At 44.1% G+C, this 23,512-nt stretch overlaps 1 protein-coding gene across 4 annotated transcripts in view; it reads left to right on the top strand.

Moving 5' to 3' along the window:
* adcy8 (adenylate cyclase 8 (brain)) overlaps positions 1–23,512 on the top strand; it is a 48,594-nt gene that overhangs the window by 16,283 nt on the left and 8,799 nt on the right. For 3 of the 4 annotated variants that reach the window (XM_052087517.1, XM_052087518.1, XM_052087516.1), the window contains 7 exons: positions 12,547–12,696; positions 14,360–14,490; positions 15,724–15,835; positions 15,946–16,073; positions 16,343–16,501; positions 17,263–17,533; positions 21,678–21,875. In XM_052087517.1, coding sequence (XP_051943477.1) covers positions 12,547–12,696; positions 14,360–14,490; positions 15,724–15,835; positions 15,946–16,073; positions 16,343–16,501; positions 17,263–17,533; positions 21,678–21,875 — 1,149 coding nt within the window. The remainder of the gene's footprint in view (positions 1–12,546; positions 12,697–14,359; positions 14,491–15,723; positions 15,836–15,945; positions 16,074–16,342; positions 16,502–17,262; positions 17,534–21,677; positions 21,876–23,512) is intronic. The other variant, XM_052087519.1, reaches the window with a different exon arrangement.

The raw sequence follows: 23,512 nt of genomic DNA, 5'->3' as shown, positions 1-23,512 counted from the left end.
AGAGCCGCCGCACGCTGATGTTCTTTGGTAAAAATAAAAAGCCAGACCTGCCCCCAACCTGCATCAGCAGCACAAAAGCCAACACGCTGATGAGATTCTGCTTTTGAAATCGTTTTTTTTTTTTTTTTTACGCACGCGTATCTTTTTGTTGATTGGTTTGTTTGTTTCTGATTCGATTCCTTTCAACTTTGTCATTACATGTCATAAGGACAAGATAACAAAATGCAGATTGGACCTAACCACAAGTGCATGAGTGTTCATTGAATAGCAGATAAATGGACCCCCGTTTTTATGGGAGTGGGGGTTGTGGGGGAAACATTCGAAAGTTATTTGTGAAAGCTAAAAATCTGCATAATTATATTTATACACTTCACATGCACTTCTGCCACATTTAAAATGGTTGAAACCCAATCAATCTTGTTAAAATACACTTTTTTTTCCAAGTAGTCTTTCGCAAAATGTTTTCACTCTTGCTGTCAAAAAAAAAATGGAAGACTATCACGTCACCAAACTTGGAGAAACTGAAAAAATAAGAGGCCGAGCGTGCTTCATGCTGTTTACAGGTTTACTCAACGTTGAAGTCGACGGTAGAACTGACAGAAAACAAATTGAATGAAACATTTTACAGTGGTGCCTTGACTTATGAGATTTTTGAAATACGGGGCGTCACTTATCAGTTTTTGTTTTGTTTTTCGGGCCCCGCTGCTAGATGGCCGCAGCAGACGGCTCAACATCTGCACAAAGATTATTGAAAAAATGTGCAATCAAACTGTATACAGAATGAAAGCTAACATATGATGACAAATTCACATAATGCCTGTCTAAATTCGTCACGGTTTATGTGGCCCGCGGAGGCAACATGAGGAGGAGACTTTTAAGGCGTCGAATGACCCAGCCCGTGAATTGTCTTTTTAAAATTTGTAAGAGACCGAAAATGCGACCTTTGAAGAACGTCAGCCTGTGAGTTTGGACACAACCCGCAACGACCCTCAGGCATTTAGTGTCTCCCGCCAATCACGTTGCACGTTTTCTCAATGAGCTCGGTGCTGCCGCGTGGCTTGTTGTGGCCAAACGTTGCACGAAACTCAAGTTGTGCAATTCTGCTTTTTGCTAGGAGTTGAAAACGCTATTAAGAGCGCTGGCTTAAAAATCTGGGATGTAGCGTGGGTGTTTATTGTGTCAACACGAGCGTGTCTTTTTGTGGGGGGGTATTGGTGTGTGTGAACGATGGCTTGTGTGAAGCCGGAGCCATTATGAAGTCAATAGCAGTGTATATCGCTCTCACACGCACGCACATTTTCCACACAAATCCCGAGCTCCGCGCCCGTCGATTAGCCGCCGCAGCTTCCTTTTTTCAAGGTCAAACTCGGCTTACCTGAAGCGGTGGCTGCAGCACCGAGATAAAAGCGGAAAATGATAGGAAAGGGAGCGGGGTGCAAGTGGGGTTTACATCAGGCGAGCGTCGCAAAGAAGCTGGCCCGTTTGGGGGCGGGTGTGTGTGTGTGGTGGGGGGGGGGCGTGGGACGCGAATGCATAAAAAAAGCCGCCGTGGATTTGCTGGCAAGATGACTTTGTGGGGCGCACAATGAGCCCCGAGCCCCTGGTGACCCTCTTGCTTTCCTGCTCGCATTGATGCCTCATGAAAAATGCACAGTGATCCCCCCCTTCCTCCTCCCACCACCATCCTGTCCCCATTTCACAAATCCACCTACCGTCATAAGTCCAATTTGAACACACACACAAAAAAATATGCAAGCAGAAAATGTAAATGATAATGCAGTAGGTACGTGGCCGTCTATTTAACTCTTTCGTTTAAAATTTGATGAGTGGAATCCAATTCTTAACTGCCACTGACAAATATTTTTATCAAGTAGGTTTTTCAGTGGGTAGGGCGGTGGTACTCGAATGTCTTGTCTTTGAAGATAGGGACGGGAATTGTTTTTTAATTCATCCGATTCATCAATTCATCGACAAAATAATTCACAAATTTGATCGATTCCTGAAAGAACTGATTTTGTCTTGGTTAAAATCTGACTGAAACATAATTGCTTCATCTGCGCAAAGTGAAGCGCGATTATAGTGAAGGCAGGCCGTATCTCTCAGTAGTGTCAAACTCGAGGCCCGGGGGCCAGATCTGGCCCCGCCACATCATTTTATGTGGCCCGCAAAAGCGAATCAAACATGTCAACTTCCATGATGCTTTTTCAAATAATAGATAAGATAATAAATAAGAGTGCTCTTGGAAGCTCTTCTTGACTTCTTTATATGGTTTCAGTCGGTTAGAGTCCTCCAAGGGAAACGGTGACTAAAATGTGGCCTACGCCAAAAATGAGTTTGACACCCCTGCTCTAGGGCAAACAATATAATTTGGATTATTGTTGTGAAATTTCATGTTTGGGAGAAAAAAAATAATTTTCAAAGCTTTGTTGATACCGGAATTCACCCTTTCATGCACCCCTGTTACCTGACAACTAATCAGTCACTGTAGTAACCGCTGTCAGTGAAAGCGTTAAAGCTGGCCAGCTGGTGTTTTTCAAATATCAAAGGGTTAAAAAAATGTTCATTGGAAATTGTATTTTGGTGAAAAAAATTGGCAATTTGATTTGGGGACCATATCAGCCTTCAGTCTGCTCGTCTATTTATAGAAGCTTGCACAATAGTGCTCATTTTCCTGTCACGTAGCGTGACACCGTGTTGATATTTGACCTCGACTTGTCATTCAGACGTCTCCAGTTGCTCGGCACGAACGATCGGTCGTGAAAAATCCACCACGGTCTCGCCTCGCCTTCGATACGAGTGTGGCAACGCGTCCGCTCGCAGACGCGCACTCAGCCACGCACTCAGCCGCGCTAAATGTTTCATGAAGCTTTTAGTGTCCGTGCCGTGACCTCGCTGGTGCGTCCAAAAATGTCTGCAAAAAAAAAAAGCTTTTAGCGAGTCACCACAATCAGGACACGCTGAGAAATAATCCATCTGTCCCTCAGTCTTCCGTTATTACGTTGATGAATTCACCCTAATGCTCATTAATTGATTCAAAATATTTCCTCAGGTTGTCTCCTGTTTTGTGTCAAAGCTGACAAGGTGCCAAAAACAAACAAGCAAACAGCGGGGTTATGTCCATATAATTAAAAGCCGTTTTTCAGCCTTTTGTTTTTTCTCAAAATCTTTTTTTTTCCCCATTTGTGAGATGTTGTCAATTCAGCCCCTGAAGCCAATTTGTCTTAGCAACCTGACATTTGGTAGGTTTGTCTCTCATTGAGAGAGTGACCAAAAAGTCTCAGGAAGGCATGCCTGAAAGGACACAAAAGTCTGCCGTTTTCCTTGGAAGCCGCCATTTTCGGGTCATTTTTCAGACCGATTTGTCCTGGTGAGAGTTCCAAAATTCAGACCCTGAAGCGAGTTTGATGTAGCAATATGAAATTTAGTGGGCATTGCACAAAAAAAGTCACTTCTGAAAACACGCAAGTCTGCCAAGTTGGTTTTAACTCGTTCACTCCCAAAGACGTTTTTAAACGTCTTTTCAAACTTGGTCTAGATTTGGTTGGTACTGAGTTTTAAGTATCCATTTCAGGGACATTTTTACCTCCAGATTTGATATTCCACGGTAAAAGTCTTGTTTGTATGATTTCTGTGGAAGTTGTGGTTGTTTGGAGTCAGAAAAAAAACATCAGATTCTACATCAGAGAACACAAACTCGAATAAATTGGGGAAAAAAATCCCGATGACCCGCAACAATTTTTATTGAGGTTTTTTTTTTGGGTTGTTTTTTTTTTTTGGCTGGCGTCTGGCTCAACCATGGTACCTTCAACTCCCTGCCGCCATTTTAATTAGGCAGCATTGTGGCTCGGGGCCGGTCGGCACGGTCGCAGGTGGAGACCTATCGATTGTCTGGCCACCTGCAGCTCTGTCTCGGCAGACAATTTTGGCAAGAAGGTTCCAAGGTTGAAAGTGATGAGGAGGAAGCATCTGTCTTCGTGATGTGACCTGAGTCGTGTCCTGGAAAATGTTGACACGACGCTGTGCTCATCAACTCAGCTTTGTTTGGAAAGACAACACCCCAAAATGGATTTGACTCAGCCAAAAGAAATTTAGCGGGCGTGCTTATCATGAAGCGTGAAAAGTCTCAAGAAGCCATTCCTGAAAAGGCTCATCGAGTCAGCCATCTTGGTTCAAAATTTCAATGCTCATTTTCCAGGAGTCCTTTCACGACAAACTTGTTCTCACAGAGAGCTTTTAAAAATGGAGTCCTTAAAGCCAGTTTGATTTACCAACTTGAAATCTGGAACCTCCCAAAAAAAATCTTGAGGAGGCCACACCTGAATGTTTTGCAGCCATTTACGTCATTTCCAGGGGTACTTTAAGCGGGGTTGTCGGCGTCTGCTGAAAGTAATTTGTAATCTAAGTTTCTTTTAACCCTTTCAGCGACAGCAGTTACTACAATGGTCAGTTTATCATGTGATCAGGTTACAGAGTGCATTAAAAGGGTTCAATTCAAGGTAACTGTCCACACCGGGGCAGAGCACGGCAACAAAGTTCACCCAACTCCTTTTCTATGCAATAAATGTGTTTCGCTCCTCAACGTGCAAGTGTCAGCCAATGCAAACGAGAAGACGAATCATTCTGGCATGGCACATGTCGTACATGTGCCATGCCATCAGTGTACATCGGCGCACACGCCAACATACGATGGGGGCTTTGAGAGTTCCGGGGTGCATCTGATTTGTGTTGATTCTCCACATTGAGCATGATTTCAGTTGGGATTATCTCCCAGAGGTAATCTATTCATAGCGCCCGTCCGGGTCAGTGTTTAATGAGATTACGGGTGGGATTACGCTTATCTCTTTGAAATGTGGAAAAACAGCAGGTCGCCGCGCGTGGAAGGCGAGCATCTGTGCTCTGTTGGACCACAAGGAAATAGAAGAGGGGCCGTCAGGGACAAACGCTGAATTTCAGCATTTTGTAGGAAAGCATTTCAGTTTATACGGTATGTGAGAGCATTTTAGCAGTGCGCATTCATCCGTGTGTGTGTGTTTTCACTTTTGCGCGGATTTGAATTGCGGCGGCTAAGAGGCTTTTCAGTCGGAAGGGCCTTCTGGGTTTTCACACTAAAGCGCACCTCTTCAAAGTCTTTCACCTTGCGAGGGTGTGTGAGCTGTAATCCTGAATTATGGATCAGTGCCTCTCCCCCGTTTGAATGTTCACACTTCCTGATCTGATCCTGAATCAGCGACCGTCCTCTCTTAAGAACCGTACAGTATAATCTTGCATTGTCTCCATTTTAAACACACGAAGCACCGTCTGAGCCGTAAAATACTTTTTTTTCCTGAAAAATGATGATTTATTCTCATAACATTCCCTTTTGCTTCTTGATCATTGGGCACTTTTTAAGTGAATTAAATATCACTGCGGTGTTTACTGTCATCGAGATTCATCACATCGCCCAATTTGTCCGATTCAACTTCTGAGTAACTGTAATTGCAAACCTTGCATCGAATTGAGATCAGCACAGCTTTTGTGTTGAAGATAAAGAGCAGGTTTGTTTGTTTGTTTATTGAACATAAAACATATGCAGTAATAATTTGACCGAAAATAAGGTAGATAAAAAAGTAAAAAGAAAGAAATCAGTCTTCATTCAACACAGTTATTATGCTCAAGGGAGTAGGATGAAGTAAAAAACTTATCTAGTCCTACCCCGTTATGTGTTTATATCTACTAAATCATTTTTATATCAATCAGAAAAGAAAAAAGTAAGAAGAAGTCTCCATTAAGGCTCATACTTTACCCTTAACCGTGATATTTTTACAACTTTTGGTTTGTATCGAGATTATATACATCCACACCCTGGCATATCTTGTGTCAATTTTCTTTGTATTCATAATGGATATTTCAATACCTTTCTCTATAGGTGGCAATACACGGCTTTTAACATCAAATGTGAGGGAGAGAAATGGCAACCCGTTGGAGGTTTAGGCGCCTGACACTTAAGCGAAGCATGTACATGTACGCTATTAGCGGAGTATGCATTGCAGTGGGTGGTGGAAAGTGTCTGCCACAATTGTGATTAATTTCTGAATTAGCACAAAATTCCAAGTCAACGTTCTGCTTGATATGTTCCTATTCACAAAAAGCTGCGGTTCTCTGCTTTTTGGTTCTGCTCTTGATTACTAAAGAACGGAAAAGACAACAAACTTTTATTTCCTGGTGAAAGTAGAGAGTCTTATCGAAATGATGGGAAGTTTGATGTTTATATTGTCACAGAACACAATGTTCCGTAGGTCTTGAAAGATCAGTAAAACAGCTTGAAAATAGATTGTATGCGGTGAGATAAATCTATTGAGGATTACCGGTGTCCTTGAGAAAATGTCTTCTCAGTAAGAGTGACCAAAAAGCCGCTAAAAGGCGCTGAATTGAGTCCATTAAGTGCTGCGGCGCACTCGACACGTCTGCCGATTTTCTATTCCCGCTTGTGACTGGCGCTGCACCGTCCCCGCGGACGTTAGTCGTCTGTGACTACATTTCAGGTGATCCTCGCAGCTAGCCGCGGGCTAACATGTTTACAACAGTCCTGGTGGAATAGGTCAAGCGGGGCGGAGGGGGCAAAGGGGTGGTGGTGGGGCCGGGGGGGTGAAATGAACCATTAGAAGCAGACAGCATCACACAAGCAAAAAACAAAAACAAAAAGCTTGCAAATCTATGTGGGCAAAACTATTGGGATAGAAGTATTTGACATACAGGAAACAAAAGGAAAAGTATCGGGACTCAAAACAGGAAGTGGAAAAAATGGGGGCTAAAAGTGTTGTCAATTCTCACAAAGTCGTAAACTCGCAAAGACGTTGGGAACGTTGTGTCTTATGTTCCAATCACAAAGTGTCCATCTGTCAGGCAGCATATTGGGCGACCAGTCAACTTCTCCTCATTCCCGAAGGCGTCTCTGTCGCAGCTTGTCTGCGTGGGCGTCGCCTGCTGCTGCTGCTCGTGACGACCGAATCGCCGCGTTTACGCTTTGTGCCATGTTGACAGGTTGCTGTCAACTAAGTGGTGCCAAAGCAGCAGGTGGCGCTAGAAACCTCAAACTGGCAGACATAAGACAATCACAGAGCGACAAAAGAATGGATGGATGTCGACCAGTCCTTGACTTGCAAAACTGAACCATGCCACCATCCATCGTTTGGGAGATTTATTTTTATTTTGTTGTGTTTTTAGATGATCTAGATGATTTGAGGTGTCAGCGACGTATTGAGAGGAACTATAGATGTATCTCAAGGCACCAGTGGGCGGAGTTATCTTGCTATTTCTAGTTTTGCCGAATACCAAAGTGAAATGAAACTTTCTTATGTGATACTGAATTTTTTTTAATGATTATCACGGGTTGGGGGGGCGCACCAAATGACAGCTTTGACATCTGCACTTCTGAGTTTTCAAGTAAGCCAACATGTTTTAATGTTTTTCAGATGTTACAGGAAAAAACACACAACCCCCCCCCCCACAAAAAAATACTGTCCAACTTCAACCGCAGATCTGTGAGGCGGTCGTTCTGCGCCGGAGTTCACAATGCAATGTTTTTTTTTTTTTTCCATCTGAATGATTGGACAAAAAAAATAATCCTCCCTCATCACTCGTGTGTGTGTGGCGGCCGTTTCCACGTGTTTCCTCACATCTTAGCCCGTCGGAAGGCATATCTGGGCCGGCGTGCCAAGCGTCCGGTCACGCCCCGTCTTTGCAGCGTTGCCACTGCAAAGACGGGTGCTGCCAGCGGGAGGTGTCACTCTGCCAGCTGCTCTTGGCACGTCAACACACCGAGGCAAACATGAAAATGTCTGCTGTCAAAAGAGAATAACCAAATACGGTTGGGATGGGATGGATAATTAATTATCGCAAATTGTGATAAATTCTTCTTTTCATCTTATATTTTGGAACTTATCAAACAAAGGTTAAATTAAATCCCGTAAATATCGTAAAAGATCACTTGACGTTTGTAATTTGACTTGCTTGAAAGTGTAAATCGTGTTCATCTTAAATCAAAGCCTCGCCGGCGGCCATCTTTCCGATGTGCGATGTTGAATGCGGTTTGGTTTAGCGCCTAAGCCGGACAAAGGTCAACAACGCACATCAGCCGGTCCAAGCAGGCCGTGTTTGCCCAGCTAAGCCGCTCAAAGCCTCACATGTAAAAACTTGTCAAAAGAAGAAGAAGAGGAAGAGATGCCAGATTGCATCACATCGCCTTTACTGTGATGGGAATAGCTCTCCCTCGCCATTAAGTCGTGCATTACATGACATAACATTCTCTGGTGCTGTTGGGATAATAATAATAATCATGGATGTGCGGGAACCAAAATTCAACCGGGAATAATCGCGGCCGTCACCTGCCGAAAAATAGCCGTGCCAATTGAGAAGACTATACTTCAGCAAATGCAAAAATGGGTGCGACCAAAACTGGTCGCACCAAATGCTACCAATTTAAAAGTTAGTGTAGAGCCCTGCACTATGTGAAAAAAAAATCTCTGTAGTTTGATCCATCCTGGACACTCTGTGTTGAAAATTATTCACTCCTCTGTAGTCAACTATAAAAAACTCCCTATGCGTGTGTGTGTGTGTGTGTGTGTGTGTATGTATGTGTATATATATATATATATATATATATATATATATATATATATATATAGTTCTTGTGTATTTGCATTCTTTTCCCTCCCGAAGCGGCAGCGATTTATCTCCTGCGCTCAGCAACGAGTGACTCCCCCCCCCCCATCCGCCCCCCCACCCCCCGCGGCTCCAAAACAAACGCTTAGCATCTTTTGCATGGCCTCACGTGAGCTTGAGTCATGATCTGCGGGCTTTAGCTTTCAAAGTGTCCCACTTTGAAGACGATTGTGGATGACACGAGGATTGTTGCTTGGCTGCGTGTCAGTGGCACTAATGTCTGTCGGTTCGTGTTGTTGCCATAGTGATGTGGTCCGGGTCAGCCCGGATGATCCTGATCTTGTTTGATGAAAATATACAGGAGGAAGGAAAACATAGTGAGTTGGTTAGTGAACAGACCCTCTGATGTGAATGCTGGAAAGTCCGTGGAAATAACTCACGACATAATGATGATGATCCCAAAATATGTTTGTATCATCTGAGACTCATTTTGCAACAGTCCCATAACAAATAAATGGGTTAGGAAGGATTTAATTTAGTTCAAGAGTGGAACTTAAAAAAAGTCAAAATAAAATTACTTTTTTCCTACAGGTGGGTGGGATATGTTCCAGACACACCATGAAATCATGTCAAAATAACTATTATTATGATTAAATGACACATTTTAATTATTCGTTAGCACCCGGTCTTACTGTAAAACTGATACGGTACATAATAGATGCAAACATTCTATATTTAAAAACCAAAATGTTCAACCAAACCTGTCAATTTGGCTAACATAACATAACATAACTTAATGCTTAATGCTAACATTCATTCATTCATTCATCTTCCTAACCGCTTGATCCTCACTAGGGTCGCGGGGGGTGCTGGAGCCTATCCCAGCTGTCTCCGGGCAGTAGGCGGGGGACACCCTGAATCGGTTGCCAGCCAATCGCAGGGCACACAGAGACGAACAACCATCCACGCTCACACTCACACCTAGGGACAATTTAGAGTGTTCAATCAGCCTGCCATGCATATTTTTGGAATGTGGGAGGAAACCAGAGCACCCGGAGAAAACCCACGCAGGCCCGGGGAGAACATGCAAACTCCAAACAGGGAGGCCGGAGCTGGAATCGAACCCGGTACCTCTGCACTGTGAAGCCGACGTGCTAACCACTGGACTACTGGGCCGCCTTAATGCTAACATGTAATACAAAACTCTCAAGACAAGCTAACCGAATTAGCATCCATGCAACACAGTAATATATTGAAAAACCAAAATTTTCAAACCAACAAGATCATTTCATCTAACCAGCATTGGCTAGCTTAATGCTAATATGAAAGAAAAACGGCCGAAAATTATAGCCATGAAATAAAACAATAACCTTGAATAGCGCAATAAATGAAGATTCACTGTAAATAAAATTGTCTTCAAGCGTAAAATGTATGTGTCTGTGTGCGTGTGTGTGTGTGCACGCGTGTGTGACAGACGTGCACTCGGCGTGTCCATTGTTAACTTGTTTTCCATGCAACATGTTCCCACTCGTAATGAGCCCTTGTTAAAAACATCCACCTGGGTGGTGTTTGCCATCTTCCAAAACAAAACGTTGCAGCTTGTGTGCTTTTTTTAATTTGCGTCTCTCTATCCTTGGGGACCTGGACCTTTGAGGGCCACAGCCAAGAAATTGAATCACTGCTGGCGTCCTGGGAGAGATTGGCAATAACACAGAGTGGCACGCCGTAATGGGCGTGCGCACGTTATGTATGCTCGCGTGCGTTCGGTGTGTGAATGTGTGTGTGTGTGTGCGTGTGTGTGTGTGCGCTCGCATGATGAAGCGTCAGGGCCATCCTCTCAGACTCCCACGCGACATGCGAGCGGGAAAGAAATACTCGATTTCGCCCACCGCCAACCGCTCACCGACCGCTCGCCACCTGTTCCGACGTCATGTTAAGAATGGCGGAGGTAGAATTTATCCTTGGGGGGGGGCGGGGTATGTGGTGGCTAAGGCTATCTCGGGGGTTCCGCAAAACCAACTTTTTAAAAATAAATAAATAAATAAATAAATAAACAAATTCCCCCCAAAAATCTCCAGAAAACGCTGATACATTCATTATATGTAAATTATATGTATGTAGAGTAAACATGGGGGGCAGGGGGGAGGGGGGATCCCAGAAAATACCAAAAAGTAAATTATTTCGGCAAACGTATGCTATTTGAGGCAAAAGGATGGGGGGGAAAAAAACCCATACATCAAAAAATGAAATTAGCCTCTTCAGAAAACATGTCGCCAATCAAGAAACTTCATTTTGGCCATGTAAATGATGAAGAAATTGTGACATTACAAGTGAGAAAAATATGATCTTGGAATATTTTATTTTTACAATGATGTCCTTTTCAGTGGTAGTAACTACAGGTAATACTCATATCAGTAAACTCCATAAAGTTTCAAAATGAAACTCAGTGCCGGATGCATTTACCGTTATTGTTCAAATACGAAGAAAATGGACCATCAAATAAATGTATTTGAAAGATTTTTATGCACAATACTACCACACAACAAACATGTAAGGTGCAGGCAGTCTTCCAAAATCAACCATTAAAAAAAAACCAAATACGTTATTATTATAATGAAATATTTTGCATTTTACACGAAAGATGAATGTGCAGATGCATCATTCTGAACCCCCGGGTGATGAAAATGCAATCAGAGTTTTCCACGTGACTCCAAAACTTTTAATAATCGTGTATATGACACGAATCACTGCCTGGCTTTCTGAGCTATTTATAGATTACAGCTTATGAGTCACTGAGTGACTTTTCAACAGTCAGGATGTATATAACATGAGTCATTGTGTGACTGTCTGAATGGATGTTAAAGTGCTTGTGTATCTTGGAGGAAGAAAAAAACTCCAAACAGGTGAAGCCTTTCACTGCGAAGTACGTCTCGGAAAAATTCCACTGTTGTGCCGTCCGTGTCCCAATTTTGGAATGTGGTTATCTTATAAAGTACGCTATTTCACGATCTAGTCATCGTAAGGATTTCAATCGGCTGCTTGCATCGGTGTAAAAATTGTGCCAAACATGTCATTGCTGTGGCGACCCCCTGAAAGGAAAAGCGCATTTCTTCTCTGCACTATCAACTTGTCACCACTAGAGGGTGCTAATTACTGTGAAAAAGTCAGGAGTCGTATAACTGCAGCACGTTGTGAGTTTCGTGTCGACTGGGTTGCTTACCGTGGCGCCGGCGAAGTATCGAAGCAAAAATTGAGTTTTAACCTATTTTTGTGGTCGAGTTAGATTTCCGATGCAAAAACTTTCTTCTCCACTTTATGACTTGACCTTGACTTTTTACCATAATGACACTCATCACATGGTTAAACGAGGATTTTTTTTTTTTTTTAAAGCAAGTCAGTCAGGTGGCAGGTGGTGTGTATTTAACAGCCAGACGCCTCTTGTGGGTGTCCTGGATGACCTTTGACATAAAAATCTAAATACCTGCCCACACTTGTCCTCCATGCTAATTACCCTTGGGAGTGTGTGTTTGTGTTTGTTACAGTGGCTGTTTGCACTGTGTTAAATCATCTCTGCCCTCCGACAATGAAGAGATGAAGGTTCTGTGATATTTGACCTCCTGGCCATCGCAAACAACGAGTTGTACAAACAACCCGAAGGCTTTAAATGGTCTTCGGCAAAAGTAAACAAACATTCGGCGGAAAAGACAAACTCAGGTCTGGTGTCGGGTCAAGCGTTTTGTCTTGGAGACATGATGACGCAGCCCAAATTAGCAGCGGCGCTGTGATGTTTTGACGCTTCTCGTCAAGAACCACGTCAAGATTGACCCTTTAACGCACCAATAATGATAACCTGATAAACCGTCCGCTGTAAGGATGAACCAAATCAATTGTGTTTATGTGTTGCAGGTGGCGGCCCAGACGGTTCTGTTCATGTGCATGAACACAGCCGGTATCTTCATCAGCTACCTGTCGGACCGCGCCCAGCGTCAAGCCTTCTTGGAAACGCGACGCTGCATCGAAGCCAGACTTCGTCTGGAGACAGAGAACCAGAGACAGGTCAGATCCCCGCCGCATCTCCTCCTCAGAGCGTCAGCTTCAATTTCCGGCGGAGATGCCTGACGCCTCAGGTGGCCAACTTTGTGAGGCGTCCTGCCGAAATGATTTTCACGAAGCAAATTAGTTCCTCGGTGGCATGGCTTGCTATATATGGATAAGGCGTGGTGCGCAGAAGTCTGTCTGATGTGATGCGACATGCCGAAAAGTTTGACCTGGATAGTGTTTGATGGATTTGTGTTGACAGCGCACAATGTTTGCGGCTCTGCTAGTAATGAGCCTGCCGACGGGAGGCAAACATGGACGTTGCATCGATCTGTTGTCACACAGACACACAAATGCTCTCTCTCTCTCTGTCTCTCTCTCTCACACACACACACACAACCACACATACACTCACATTGAGTGAGTGGCATTTGTTTACGCAGTGGAGTGGACTGTGGGTGAGGCGTAGAAAGCTTTTCTAGCATCTTGTTTCCTGGAAGCCTCGGGGCGTGTGAAGCTCAGCCATGGCTGAAATGGAAAGATGTGGGCTCTGTTAAGAGCCAATCACTGTGTCTCGCATTTGGGCCGTGTGGAAAGAGGAGATGAAAGTCAGTCTGTCAGTCTGCAAAGTTTGTCTTTCATTGGCTTTATTAATATCCCCAAAAATCAATTGGAAATCCAAATGCATCGTTCTTTTAAATTGTAAACATAAGAGCTCGGATCTAAGTTTCATTGAAAGAATTCATGGTCCAGACTTAAGAATTCTGATCTACACTCAGTTTTGTTTTAAATCGTTCAGATCTCGTTTCATTATGTTTATAAACTGGACCCAACGGGTCTGATCGAACCCTACTGTGGATGTCAACTAAATTTAAAATGACAGATTTAGATATAGCGAGGCAATAAGATGGACCAGATTCAGATCAAATTTGCCTGTAAATTTCACCGAAAAGTGGGCGGCCCGGTAGTCCAGTGGTTAGCACGTCGGCTTCACAGTGCAGAGGTACCGGGTTCGATTCCAGCTCCGGCCTCCCTGTGTGGAGTTTGCATGTTCTCCCCGGGCCTGCGTGGGTTTTCTCCGGGTGCTCCGGTTTCCTCCCACATTCCAAAAATATGCATGGCAGGCTGATTGAACACTAAATTGTCCTTAGGTGTGAGTGTGAGCGCGGATGGTTGTTCGTCTCTGTGTGCCCTGCGATTGGCTGGCAACCGATTCAGGGTGTCCCCCGCCTACTGCCCGGAGACAGCTGGGATAGGCTCCAGCACCCCCCGCGACCCTAGTGAGGGTCAAGCGGTTAGGAAGATGAATGAATGAATGAATTTCACCAAAAAGGTCAGATCCGCCTTGAGCATAAACTGGACTGAATTGCACAAATCCAGATGCCCTGGACTGAAACATCAGTTCCAGTCAAATCCAGATCCACTGAGGTTTTAAACTGTCCCTTCAAAATTTTGATCCAGGTCCAGGATCATCTTAAACTGAACCTTAAGAGTTCAAATCCAGGTCAGGTCCAGTATGGCCATAAACTGTACTTTGGTGAACTTTTGCAGCTGTTCATTTTTGAGAGAAAAATTCCCGTTATTTGGACCCGTCCCAACTTATCAATATGCAGCAAATATTTTGTGTCTGAGAAGTTGTCCCCTTGAATGAAAAGCTGCAATGTTTCCGTCGCGTTCCCAGGAGCGTCTGGTTCTGTCCGTGCTACCTCGCTTCGTGGTTCTGGAAATGATTAACGACATGACCAACGTGGAGGACGAGCACCTCCAACATCAGTTCCATCGGATCTACATCCACCGCTATGAGAATGTCAGGTCAGACTCAGTGAGTGCTAAAAGGGCCTATCTCGCTGGCGGAGACATCTGATCTAAGCAGGAAGATGACTCGCAGAGTCCAAGTCGCCGGGAAGTTGCCGCAGAGATGTTGCCGAGCTGTCATGGCGGTGTCGCGGTGATCTCGCGGTAATCACGATCACGTGGGCTTGTGGGTGAAACATCCAGCCATCTACAGCTCTTACCATTATTTCGTAAACAGCAGTCAAAACATTTTTTTTTTGCCTTTGCCATACCTCAAATATCTAAACAATGCTTTCCAAATCAAAAAAACAACATAAACACAAAAAGGTCACTTTGATTGTAAAATAACAGTTTATTGCATAATAAACACTGCATTGATGCATAAACGTGTATGTGTGTGTGTGTGTGCACGTGTTCGTCCAGGATGACGATGGTATTCATCTTTTTTTATTTGAAAAAGCTCCTCTGTAGGGTTAACTGCCGGTATTCCTCCACGTTCTCAACGCCGCACTGCTTCCGCACGTCACCTCACGATATAGGATTACCTTGGGATTGCCGTATCACACCCGTCGCCCCCTCACACTGCTTGCGGCCAAGATCTGATCGAAGCCACTCCTGTCATCGGGTGGTGATTCATCATCCTGAAATCATTCCCACATCCTGACTGACTGAGAAAGTGCGCAAAGTAGTTGAGTTTAGTCATTTTTTTTTTCATTTTAAAAAAAACCCACCCAAGCCATATTTATACATTTTAGCACTACATGATTGGGTTGTGGAAATAATTTGTCTCAGCGATGTCTCAGAGACCTGCTGAAGAACTGAGAAGTCACGGTGGTCTTGCCCAACAAGTGTTTGGTCGACGTCACAAAGAAGTAGCAGAGATGTCTGAAATTTAACATCTCCACACTCGCAAGTCTTTGAAATGCAACGGAGAACTCGTGGAGTCATCTATTTGCGAACAGAACCGATATCCCGCAGACCTGGTGAACACTTGGAAAAAGTCTCCAAAAAGTCTCAGGAAAAAAATGTAAAGGTTAAAATCCATTGCGACTCCCCGATTATTCTCCAGGAGATGTCGCGGAAAGTAAAGTCGCCATCAGGTCTCCAATTAATTTCCAGACCAGTGAGATAGGCCCTTAAACGAGCGTCACGAGAAAATTGCCGCTTGTATCGTCCTTTAGACTTGCTGTGAAAAGTTCAGATTGTCCTCCCAGTTGAACCCCCAAAATGACGTTTCCGTGTTTTATCCAGCATTCTTTTCGCAGACGTCAAAGGCTTCACAAATCTTTCCACGACACTGTCGGCTCAGGAGCTCGTGCGGATGTTGAACGAGCTTTTCGCACGATTCGACCGCCTGGCACATGTGAGCACGGCGTCCGATTGTGTGCGTGTGTGTGCACGCCTGTGTGTGTGTGTGTGTGTATGCAGCGTTACCTGCAGGGAAGGCTAAAGCGGTCCCGCTGTGCTTTACAGGAGCATCACTGCCTGCGCATCAAGATCCTGGGAGATTGTTATTACTGTGTGTCGGGCCTTCCCGAGCCACGGCAGGACCACGCCCACTGCTGCGTGGAGATGGGACTGAGTATGATCAAAACCATCAGGTGACCGCTCAAACTCTGATGCCAAGCGCTCCAAGGGAAGCCAATTCCAGAAGTGTTTGGAAATCATAGACCTACATTTCGCACATAGAAATGCATGCTTGTTGTCCATATAAGGACTTGACGAAACAAAGGCACAGAGTCAAATTAATTGGCTGGCGACCAGTCCGGGGTGTTTGTCAATACCAAAATGTTCCGCTCAGGTTTTCTTGCAAAAGAAGACAATGAATATCAAGGAGAGTGAACTTTGGTTTTGCATTGTGTGTTGTTAGATATGTGCGCTCGCGCACCAAACACGATATCGACATGCGCATCGGGATCCACTCGGGCTCGGTGCTGTGCGGCGTGCTGGGCCTCAGGAAGTGGCAGTTTGACGTCTGGTCGTGGGATGTCGACATCGCCAACAAGCTCGAGTCTGGAGGCATACCGGGGTGAGGACGCACCAAGCCCTCGCTACACATCCATCGGTTTCTTCACATACTCATGATGCCTCACTTCCTCAATGTATCTCCAGCACTTGAAATAAGCAGTTTCGCATGACAGTTTGGAAGTCAAAATTCGCAGGAACAAAACACTGTTTTTTTTTTTTATTTCAACCGCAAAGTCCCAAAAAGCTTCTCTGTGCGGGAATACTCGTCATTCATTATGGAGGATAAAGAATCTATCCTGTCAGGATTGTTATGTTGTCTGTGTCTATGTGTCGCTACACCATTTGTGCTTACACACATTGCTTAAAGAGGAACCACAGCGCCACTTAAATACTAATTATGAGCCCGTATGCTTATGGGCTTTATCTCATTCTTGAGATAAAGCATGACGCTAGCGGAGGCTATGTGGTTCTTTCATTACATGTGTCTCTTTCATCTGCTTTCTGTTTGGTTTGATAGTAAATTGTAGCTGGGAGTGGCAATAAACTGCATGAAGCCTCTCAGTTGGGTTTTTTTTAGAATAATTACTCATTGCCAAACAGCTGCTTGCCATCTAGTGAGCTGAGTTGAATTTGCTGCCACCACGCAGCGCTCATGTATCAAAGTTGTGCTCTTGTCAAAGCAAAAAAAAAAACCCGAAACAAAATCAGCCGATCGACTGCTCGTATGTTAAAAAGCTCGTAGATCGGGTGACTCGTATGTCAAGGTGACATCTGTCCATCCTGACTGCGTGTCCGTCTCCCCTCCCCGCCATCACCCCGCAGGCGCATCCACATCTCCAAAGCGGCCCTGGACTGTCTGAACGGCGACTACGAAGTGGAGGCTGGCCACGGCAAGGACCGCAATGACTTCCTGCGCCGACACAACATCGAGACCTACCTCATAAAGCAGCCTGATGACAGCTTGCTGTCCCTCCCAGAGGACATCATGAAGGAAGCGGCCAGCGCCGCCGACCGCCGCGCCAGCGCCGCCACGTTCAACGAGGCGTCCTGGAGCCCCGAGCTGCCCTTTGACAACATTGTGGGCAAACAGAATGTGAGTACAGCCGTAGGCCCGCACGCCGCCTCCAGGGGGCGCCGGAGCTCGCCACCGGGGATTGTTGGCATGCTTTCTTTTAGTCTCACCTGTGCTGGAAGGATGCTGTTGCTGTGGTAACAAGTGTGAGTACGATTGTGCTCGTGCATGTGTTTTTGCCACCATGACGAGGTAAGCTTCTTGTCATCACGGCGACGCCTGATGTGCGCTGTGTGCACCTGTCATTCTTGTCCGTCATTTTTTTTTTGAAACAACATACTGCACGTACATACACATACTACAAACACATGGCGTTTACTTTTAAACGTAGAATAGTTTAAATAATATAAATAAATAGTGGAACATAGCTTAACCTAGCATACGTACTATACGAAACATTTGCATTGACGTCTGTGTTCAAGAAGTTCCCAATGTCAGTCTTGTGTCACACGATGATGCAGAGCTTCGATGTCGTCTTGGCTGGCGTGAGCAACATTTTTGGCTCCCAATGAAGCAGAACCATATTTCGTTGAAATCGGGGAGCATTGAACCCTGTGACCTGTGGCTAACCTGCCAGCCAATGAGCCAGTGCGGCTCCTTCACAGGCGCGGGGGTGCCATTTGATGTCCTGCATTTGGATTTCTTGAAAAAGTCTACGCACAATAGCGGCCAGCGGCTGCGCGTGCATATGAAAGGATCCTCGCAGGAGTTCTGAGGCGTCTTTCATGTAGACGCTTTGGCGCTGCTCCCTCCACAACCTCTCTCTATCTCCCTACTCTAGCTTGTCTTCCTGCGCTACCCACTCTCTCACCTCTCTGTACTCTCCCTATCCTCTCTTACTCTACTTACTCGATTACTCTCCCTACTCTACTACTTTCTCCCTCTCTCTCTCTCAACTCCGCTCCTCTCCCGACCCAAGGCACGAATTAAGCGGTTTCGCATCAGATTTTGCGAGGCAAAATTAGCATGTTGCCCATCAGCAAAATACATTAAATAAAACTGAGAATCAACCGCCAAAACAATCACCAAAAGAAAGTAGATGAAGAAGAACCGCTGAGAAAAGAAACTTTGCTGGGGTCATGTTACCTACCATGGTGAGTCAGAGGTTGAGGGAAGCTCTGTGTTGCCTACGTCGCAGCAGCTAGCTTGGCATCGCTCTGCCGCAGCAGTTAGCTAGGAACGAGCTTCGGCTGGCTACTAATGCGTCTGAACACATCGCGGAGTCACTCCTAAGTCAGTAATCATCGCCTGTTGCGAATAAGCTACATTTCTGAGATGTAACATAATCTCAAAGGAATGATGAGAAAAGACAAAGAAGGCATGCTAAACGCTAAGGTGACTTAAGACTGAGATGGCTAGCGCGTTTGACACGGCAATTATGTGCTTGGGTGATACGAGTCCACTTTTCACAGACGTCTGGCTGGAACCACATTAAAGCGGAGAACATCCGACTTCTTCCTCTCTATCCTAAGTGCAAACATGCTGTACATTAAACACACACAGCTAAGACGAGATAGCAGCTACATTGTATAAAAAGTACAAAAAAAATGTACTGATTTGGAAAAAAATCAAAGAAAGAAAGAAAGAAAAACAATTGTTATTTGTTATATTGTCATCGTATAATTGTCGAATAAAATTTTGCCCCGGATGCTAGCTACCTAGCGTTCCTCATAAAACACTTGCCCCACAAAATGTGAAAGATGCTCCTTGATTTGCAAAATTGCTTCCCAAAGAAAACCAAGCTACCGGTATTTTGAGCCTTGTTATGCTACTCTCTCTCTATCTCTTTCTCTCTCACACACACACACACACACAAAAGATTTGTGTGTGTTCCCGGCCTAAGATGACTTCACGCATGAACAGATTTGACAGGGAGCGCCCACAATTTGGGGCTGCTCCAGCCAGCAAGAGGGCACGTAAATGACAAACTAAATTGGACAGGAGAATCTAAACGACCAGAAAAGCACGTAGCTTTTCTGACTTAAGCGCAGAGCAGGAGAGGGTGTCGCCGCGTGTCCTCAACTCGGCGTCCTCCTCATGCGCAAATTAAGATGACAGTTCATTAAAGGCACAGTTGGACCGTCTGGCCCTGCGTATTACGTCTGCGTCTGAGCATCTCTGTCGTTGCCTCTTATACGCTCAACCGCGTGCCTGCCGGCAACCGCTCACGCTGTCTCATTTGTATTGCTGTGCTTTGGCCTCAAAAGTGGCATCAAGACCCTTTTCCTGCCAAAAGGCGGCTCGGTTTCATTCCCAACTTGAATTTGAACCTTTCTTCCTTTTACTGCTGTAGATCTGCTGCAACCTTGCTGTACATATTACTATGCTGTACATACTGCTGTGCAAATACTGTAGTGAGGGTTCTGACACTCACATCTCAAATCACCTTTCCCTGTCGAAATTAATGGAAACGCCATTATACAAATTAGGATTTTTTTTCCCCAATGGCTTAATCTCAGAGCGGAGAGAATGGTTGCATTGTTCACAATTTTATGGCCTCATTTTACCCGGTGATATTTTTTAATCATCTAAATTTAACAGGGTTAAGTCAAGTCAAGTCCAATTTATTTGGATCGCCCTTAATCACAAATGAGTCTCGAGGGGCTTCGCAGGCCCACAGCGGACAAATAATAACGGCATCCCGTTGGTAGCGGGTTGTTAATGACAATCATCTCTGTGCTGGATCAAACTTGCACATTTATTTTCACGTGACCGAGATTTCCGTTTGACCAAAAAAAAAAAAAAAAATCCAAATCTTCTCTTCACATCAGCATGATTGGATTAAGAAGACGTGTTGTTGTTAACATTCTAAGAACAAGACCAAAGACAACAAGTGCAGTTGTCTGGCTGAGATGAAAACAACGCCACCTTTGTGTGATTGATACAAGGTGAGAGACAAACGTGCATGCACACACACGCATCGTCGGTCATGCGTGACCAGTTGAAGGTCTCGGTGAAGGTTAGCTTAATGACGCCGCGCTCAATGCTAATGCGGAGGAAAGAAAGAGTAAATGAGCTGAGACTTCCACCTTGAATGTCAACACATTGATGGCAACTGAAAACAAAACAAACCGCAGCACAACACCGCAACCAAAAAGAATCTCACCTTCATGTGTCTGAGTTGCCAAATAAATCGTCTTCACCTCCAGTGGCTGCGGCATTTCCCAATAGCTCATCGCAGGATTTCCCAAACCATGACGAGAGGCAATAGCCTCCTGCTAGCTTGCGAGCTCCTGTCGAACTCCTCATACAATAAGGTCCAACGATCACTAAATAAGAGCGAGCAGTTTTGGTAATGATCAGTTCCTACATTTAACACGCAAGACTGAAGTAGTAAGGGGGCCTTTACTACACCCAATTCCAGGACGTCCATGGCCATTGTTGAAAGCTCACTGACTGTTTTCCTACAGTTACGCAATCAGGTCAGAATGACCCATCTCTACTGTGGGTTTACTTTTCTTTATTCCACTCCATACCCCCCCCCCCCCCCCCCATTAGAGGGTCATTGACCCCAAACCAAACAAATTGATGCAGTATGACATGTTTTTCATTGCTGTGTGTTTCTATGAAGTGTTATATTTATGGAGTGCCATTTTTTTCCTCATTAAAATAATAACGTATCCATCCATCCATCCATCCATTTTCTGATCCACTTACAAGGGTTAGGGTTATGTCTTCAGGCAGTAGGTGGGGGACACCCTGAACTGGTTGTCAGCCAATCGCAGGGCCCACATAGACGAACAACCGTCCACACTAGAGTTTTTTTGGAACAGATTAATGGCACTTCCATTCATTTAAGCAGGGAAAGATGATTTGAGTTGTGGGTGCTACCACAGAATAAATTAAACTTGCATCTCAAGGCAGCACTGTTGTTTCTTTTGATTGCTTTGGCTATTTTCCTGGTCATTATTTTCATTGCTGTTTTTCTTTGCGCCGTGTTTGTCCACTTCCACTTGTGCGTCTGTCAGTGTGTGCGTGTGTGTAATTGTGCGTGCCTGCGTGAGCAATAACACGACGTCAGCAGGCTGCGAGCAGAAAGGTTGCATTTTGCTCGTCCTCCTTCTCTGGTTTGTCTCTTGTTCTTCTTTTTTTCGTGTGTAAGAGGTAAGAAGGAGGGCTGTAGCAGCATCCGTTTCATTATATGTGCATGTGCTTTCCCCCCTAGACTCTGGCCGCCCTAACGAGAAATTCGATAAATCTTCTTCCAAACCATCTCGCACAAGCTTTGCATGTCCACTCCGGTCCTGAGGAAATTAACAAGCGAATAGAGAGCGCCATCGACTTACGGAGTGGCGATAAGTTGAGGAGAGAGCATATCAAACCGTTCTCGCTGATGTTTAAAGACTCCGGCCTGGAACACAAGGTAGCTGGGCCTTAGAGATGCTGCTTCTTCTTATTTGTTTTTATTTTTTTCTCTTCATTTTTTTTTCTTTCTTTTATTTTTTTCCTTCCTCCTTACGAAAGAAGCCAAACAAATCCATCATGAGTAAACTAAAGGCCAAAGGTCAGGCCCCACCTTTTAGTGCCACACATACATTGAAAATCACAGATGCTACAGTCCATATGGATACATTTAAAAACTGCAGCTCATATACATGTTTTGTATACATATTCTGGGAAATCAATGTTTACGCATTTACTGAAACAGTCAAATGTGGATTGGTCTGTTAAATAATCACTTCTAAAAATATTCAACAGCCCCAGTGTGGGGAGGGTCCTAAAGCTCTAATATATAATGTACGTGTATGCAAAATGATCAAGCTCTCCGATTATGCTGTTCTTTTAATTTATTTATTTGTTTAGAAAATGGAACACTTGTTTTTTTCTCTAAACTCCTGTCAACTCCCGAAGTCCAATGACAAATATTGGCATTAGGGCATTTGCAGAAAATGAAAACTAGTCTTAAATTACAGCAGGATGACAAATGTGACAGCTCATTGATTGACTATTAATTGCAAAGTACTGTGATATTAAACAGGATTTGCATTTTATATATATATATATAATATATATATATATATATATATATATTTGTTTTGTAGTTTCATATTTGTTATATTTCGTTTATGTGAAGTTTTATTGTTTATTTTGTATTTTTAAAACAGCTACACAACCCTACACAAGCACGAATACAATTCATCATCATCATCATCATTTACATCCCAACCTGCAAGAAGACAGCGCCACCTTCAGTTTACTCATGAGCAAAAAAAAAAAAAAAGGTCTGACGAAAGTGCATTCATTCCAAAATAGACATTTTCCTGATTTCCCTTAGGTACAGTGCATGCATTTGCTTCAATAAATGAACGTAAACATCATGTGGCATAAGCATCACTGGCTTCCTTTTGTTGGCAAGTCAAGAAACGTTAGGAAATGAGATTACATCATCACTGGATTCAACAGTAAAATTTACGTTGAGTATACGATGACATTGAACTTCTTTTCAATTTGTTTTCTGAATGCAATGCACGTCTGCACCTCATGTCCCGCCCCCTCCTTTACATTGACTTTGCATTTGTGTGTGTGTGTGTGTGTGTGTGTGTGTGTGTGTGTGTGTGTGTGTGTGCGTGTGTGTGTGTGTGTGTGTGGTGTGCAGTGATATGCTGTTGGCCTTCTCGTTGTTCCGTTTTAGTTTTGATTCCTTTTGCCAAAGGTGTGAGCAAATGTCAAGCGACTCCTTGCTAATTTTCCAGCAGCCTGGCAGAAAGGCGGCATGAGTCAGGGCGGCCGGCGGGATCTCGCGCACTTTGACCCTTTACGCTCCAAAAAAAAATACTCTCTCACTCATTCCAAGACAAGGTAAAAAACAAACAAAAAATAAAAAGACTAAATACATACACAACATGTAAAGTTGCATATGTGATTTTTGAATAATTTTTCATGTTTATGTTTCTTTAATTAGTCCAGTAAAAATGTTTCTAGCTCAATGACACTAACATTTTTAATCAGCATTATAAGATTATATTCTGTCAATGTCACAAAAAAACACAATTAAAACCT

The sequence above is a fragment of the Hippocampus zosterae genome, chromosome 15 (assembly GCF_025434085.1).
Source record: "Hippocampus zosterae strain Florida chromosome 15, ASM2543408v3, whole genome shotgun sequence".
NCBI classification, from domain to species: domain Eukaryota; kingdom Metazoa; phylum Chordata; class Actinopteri; order Syngnathiformes; family Syngnathidae; genus Hippocampus; species Hippocampus zosterae.
This window is presented reverse-complemented; position numbering and strand designations above follow the sequence as displayed.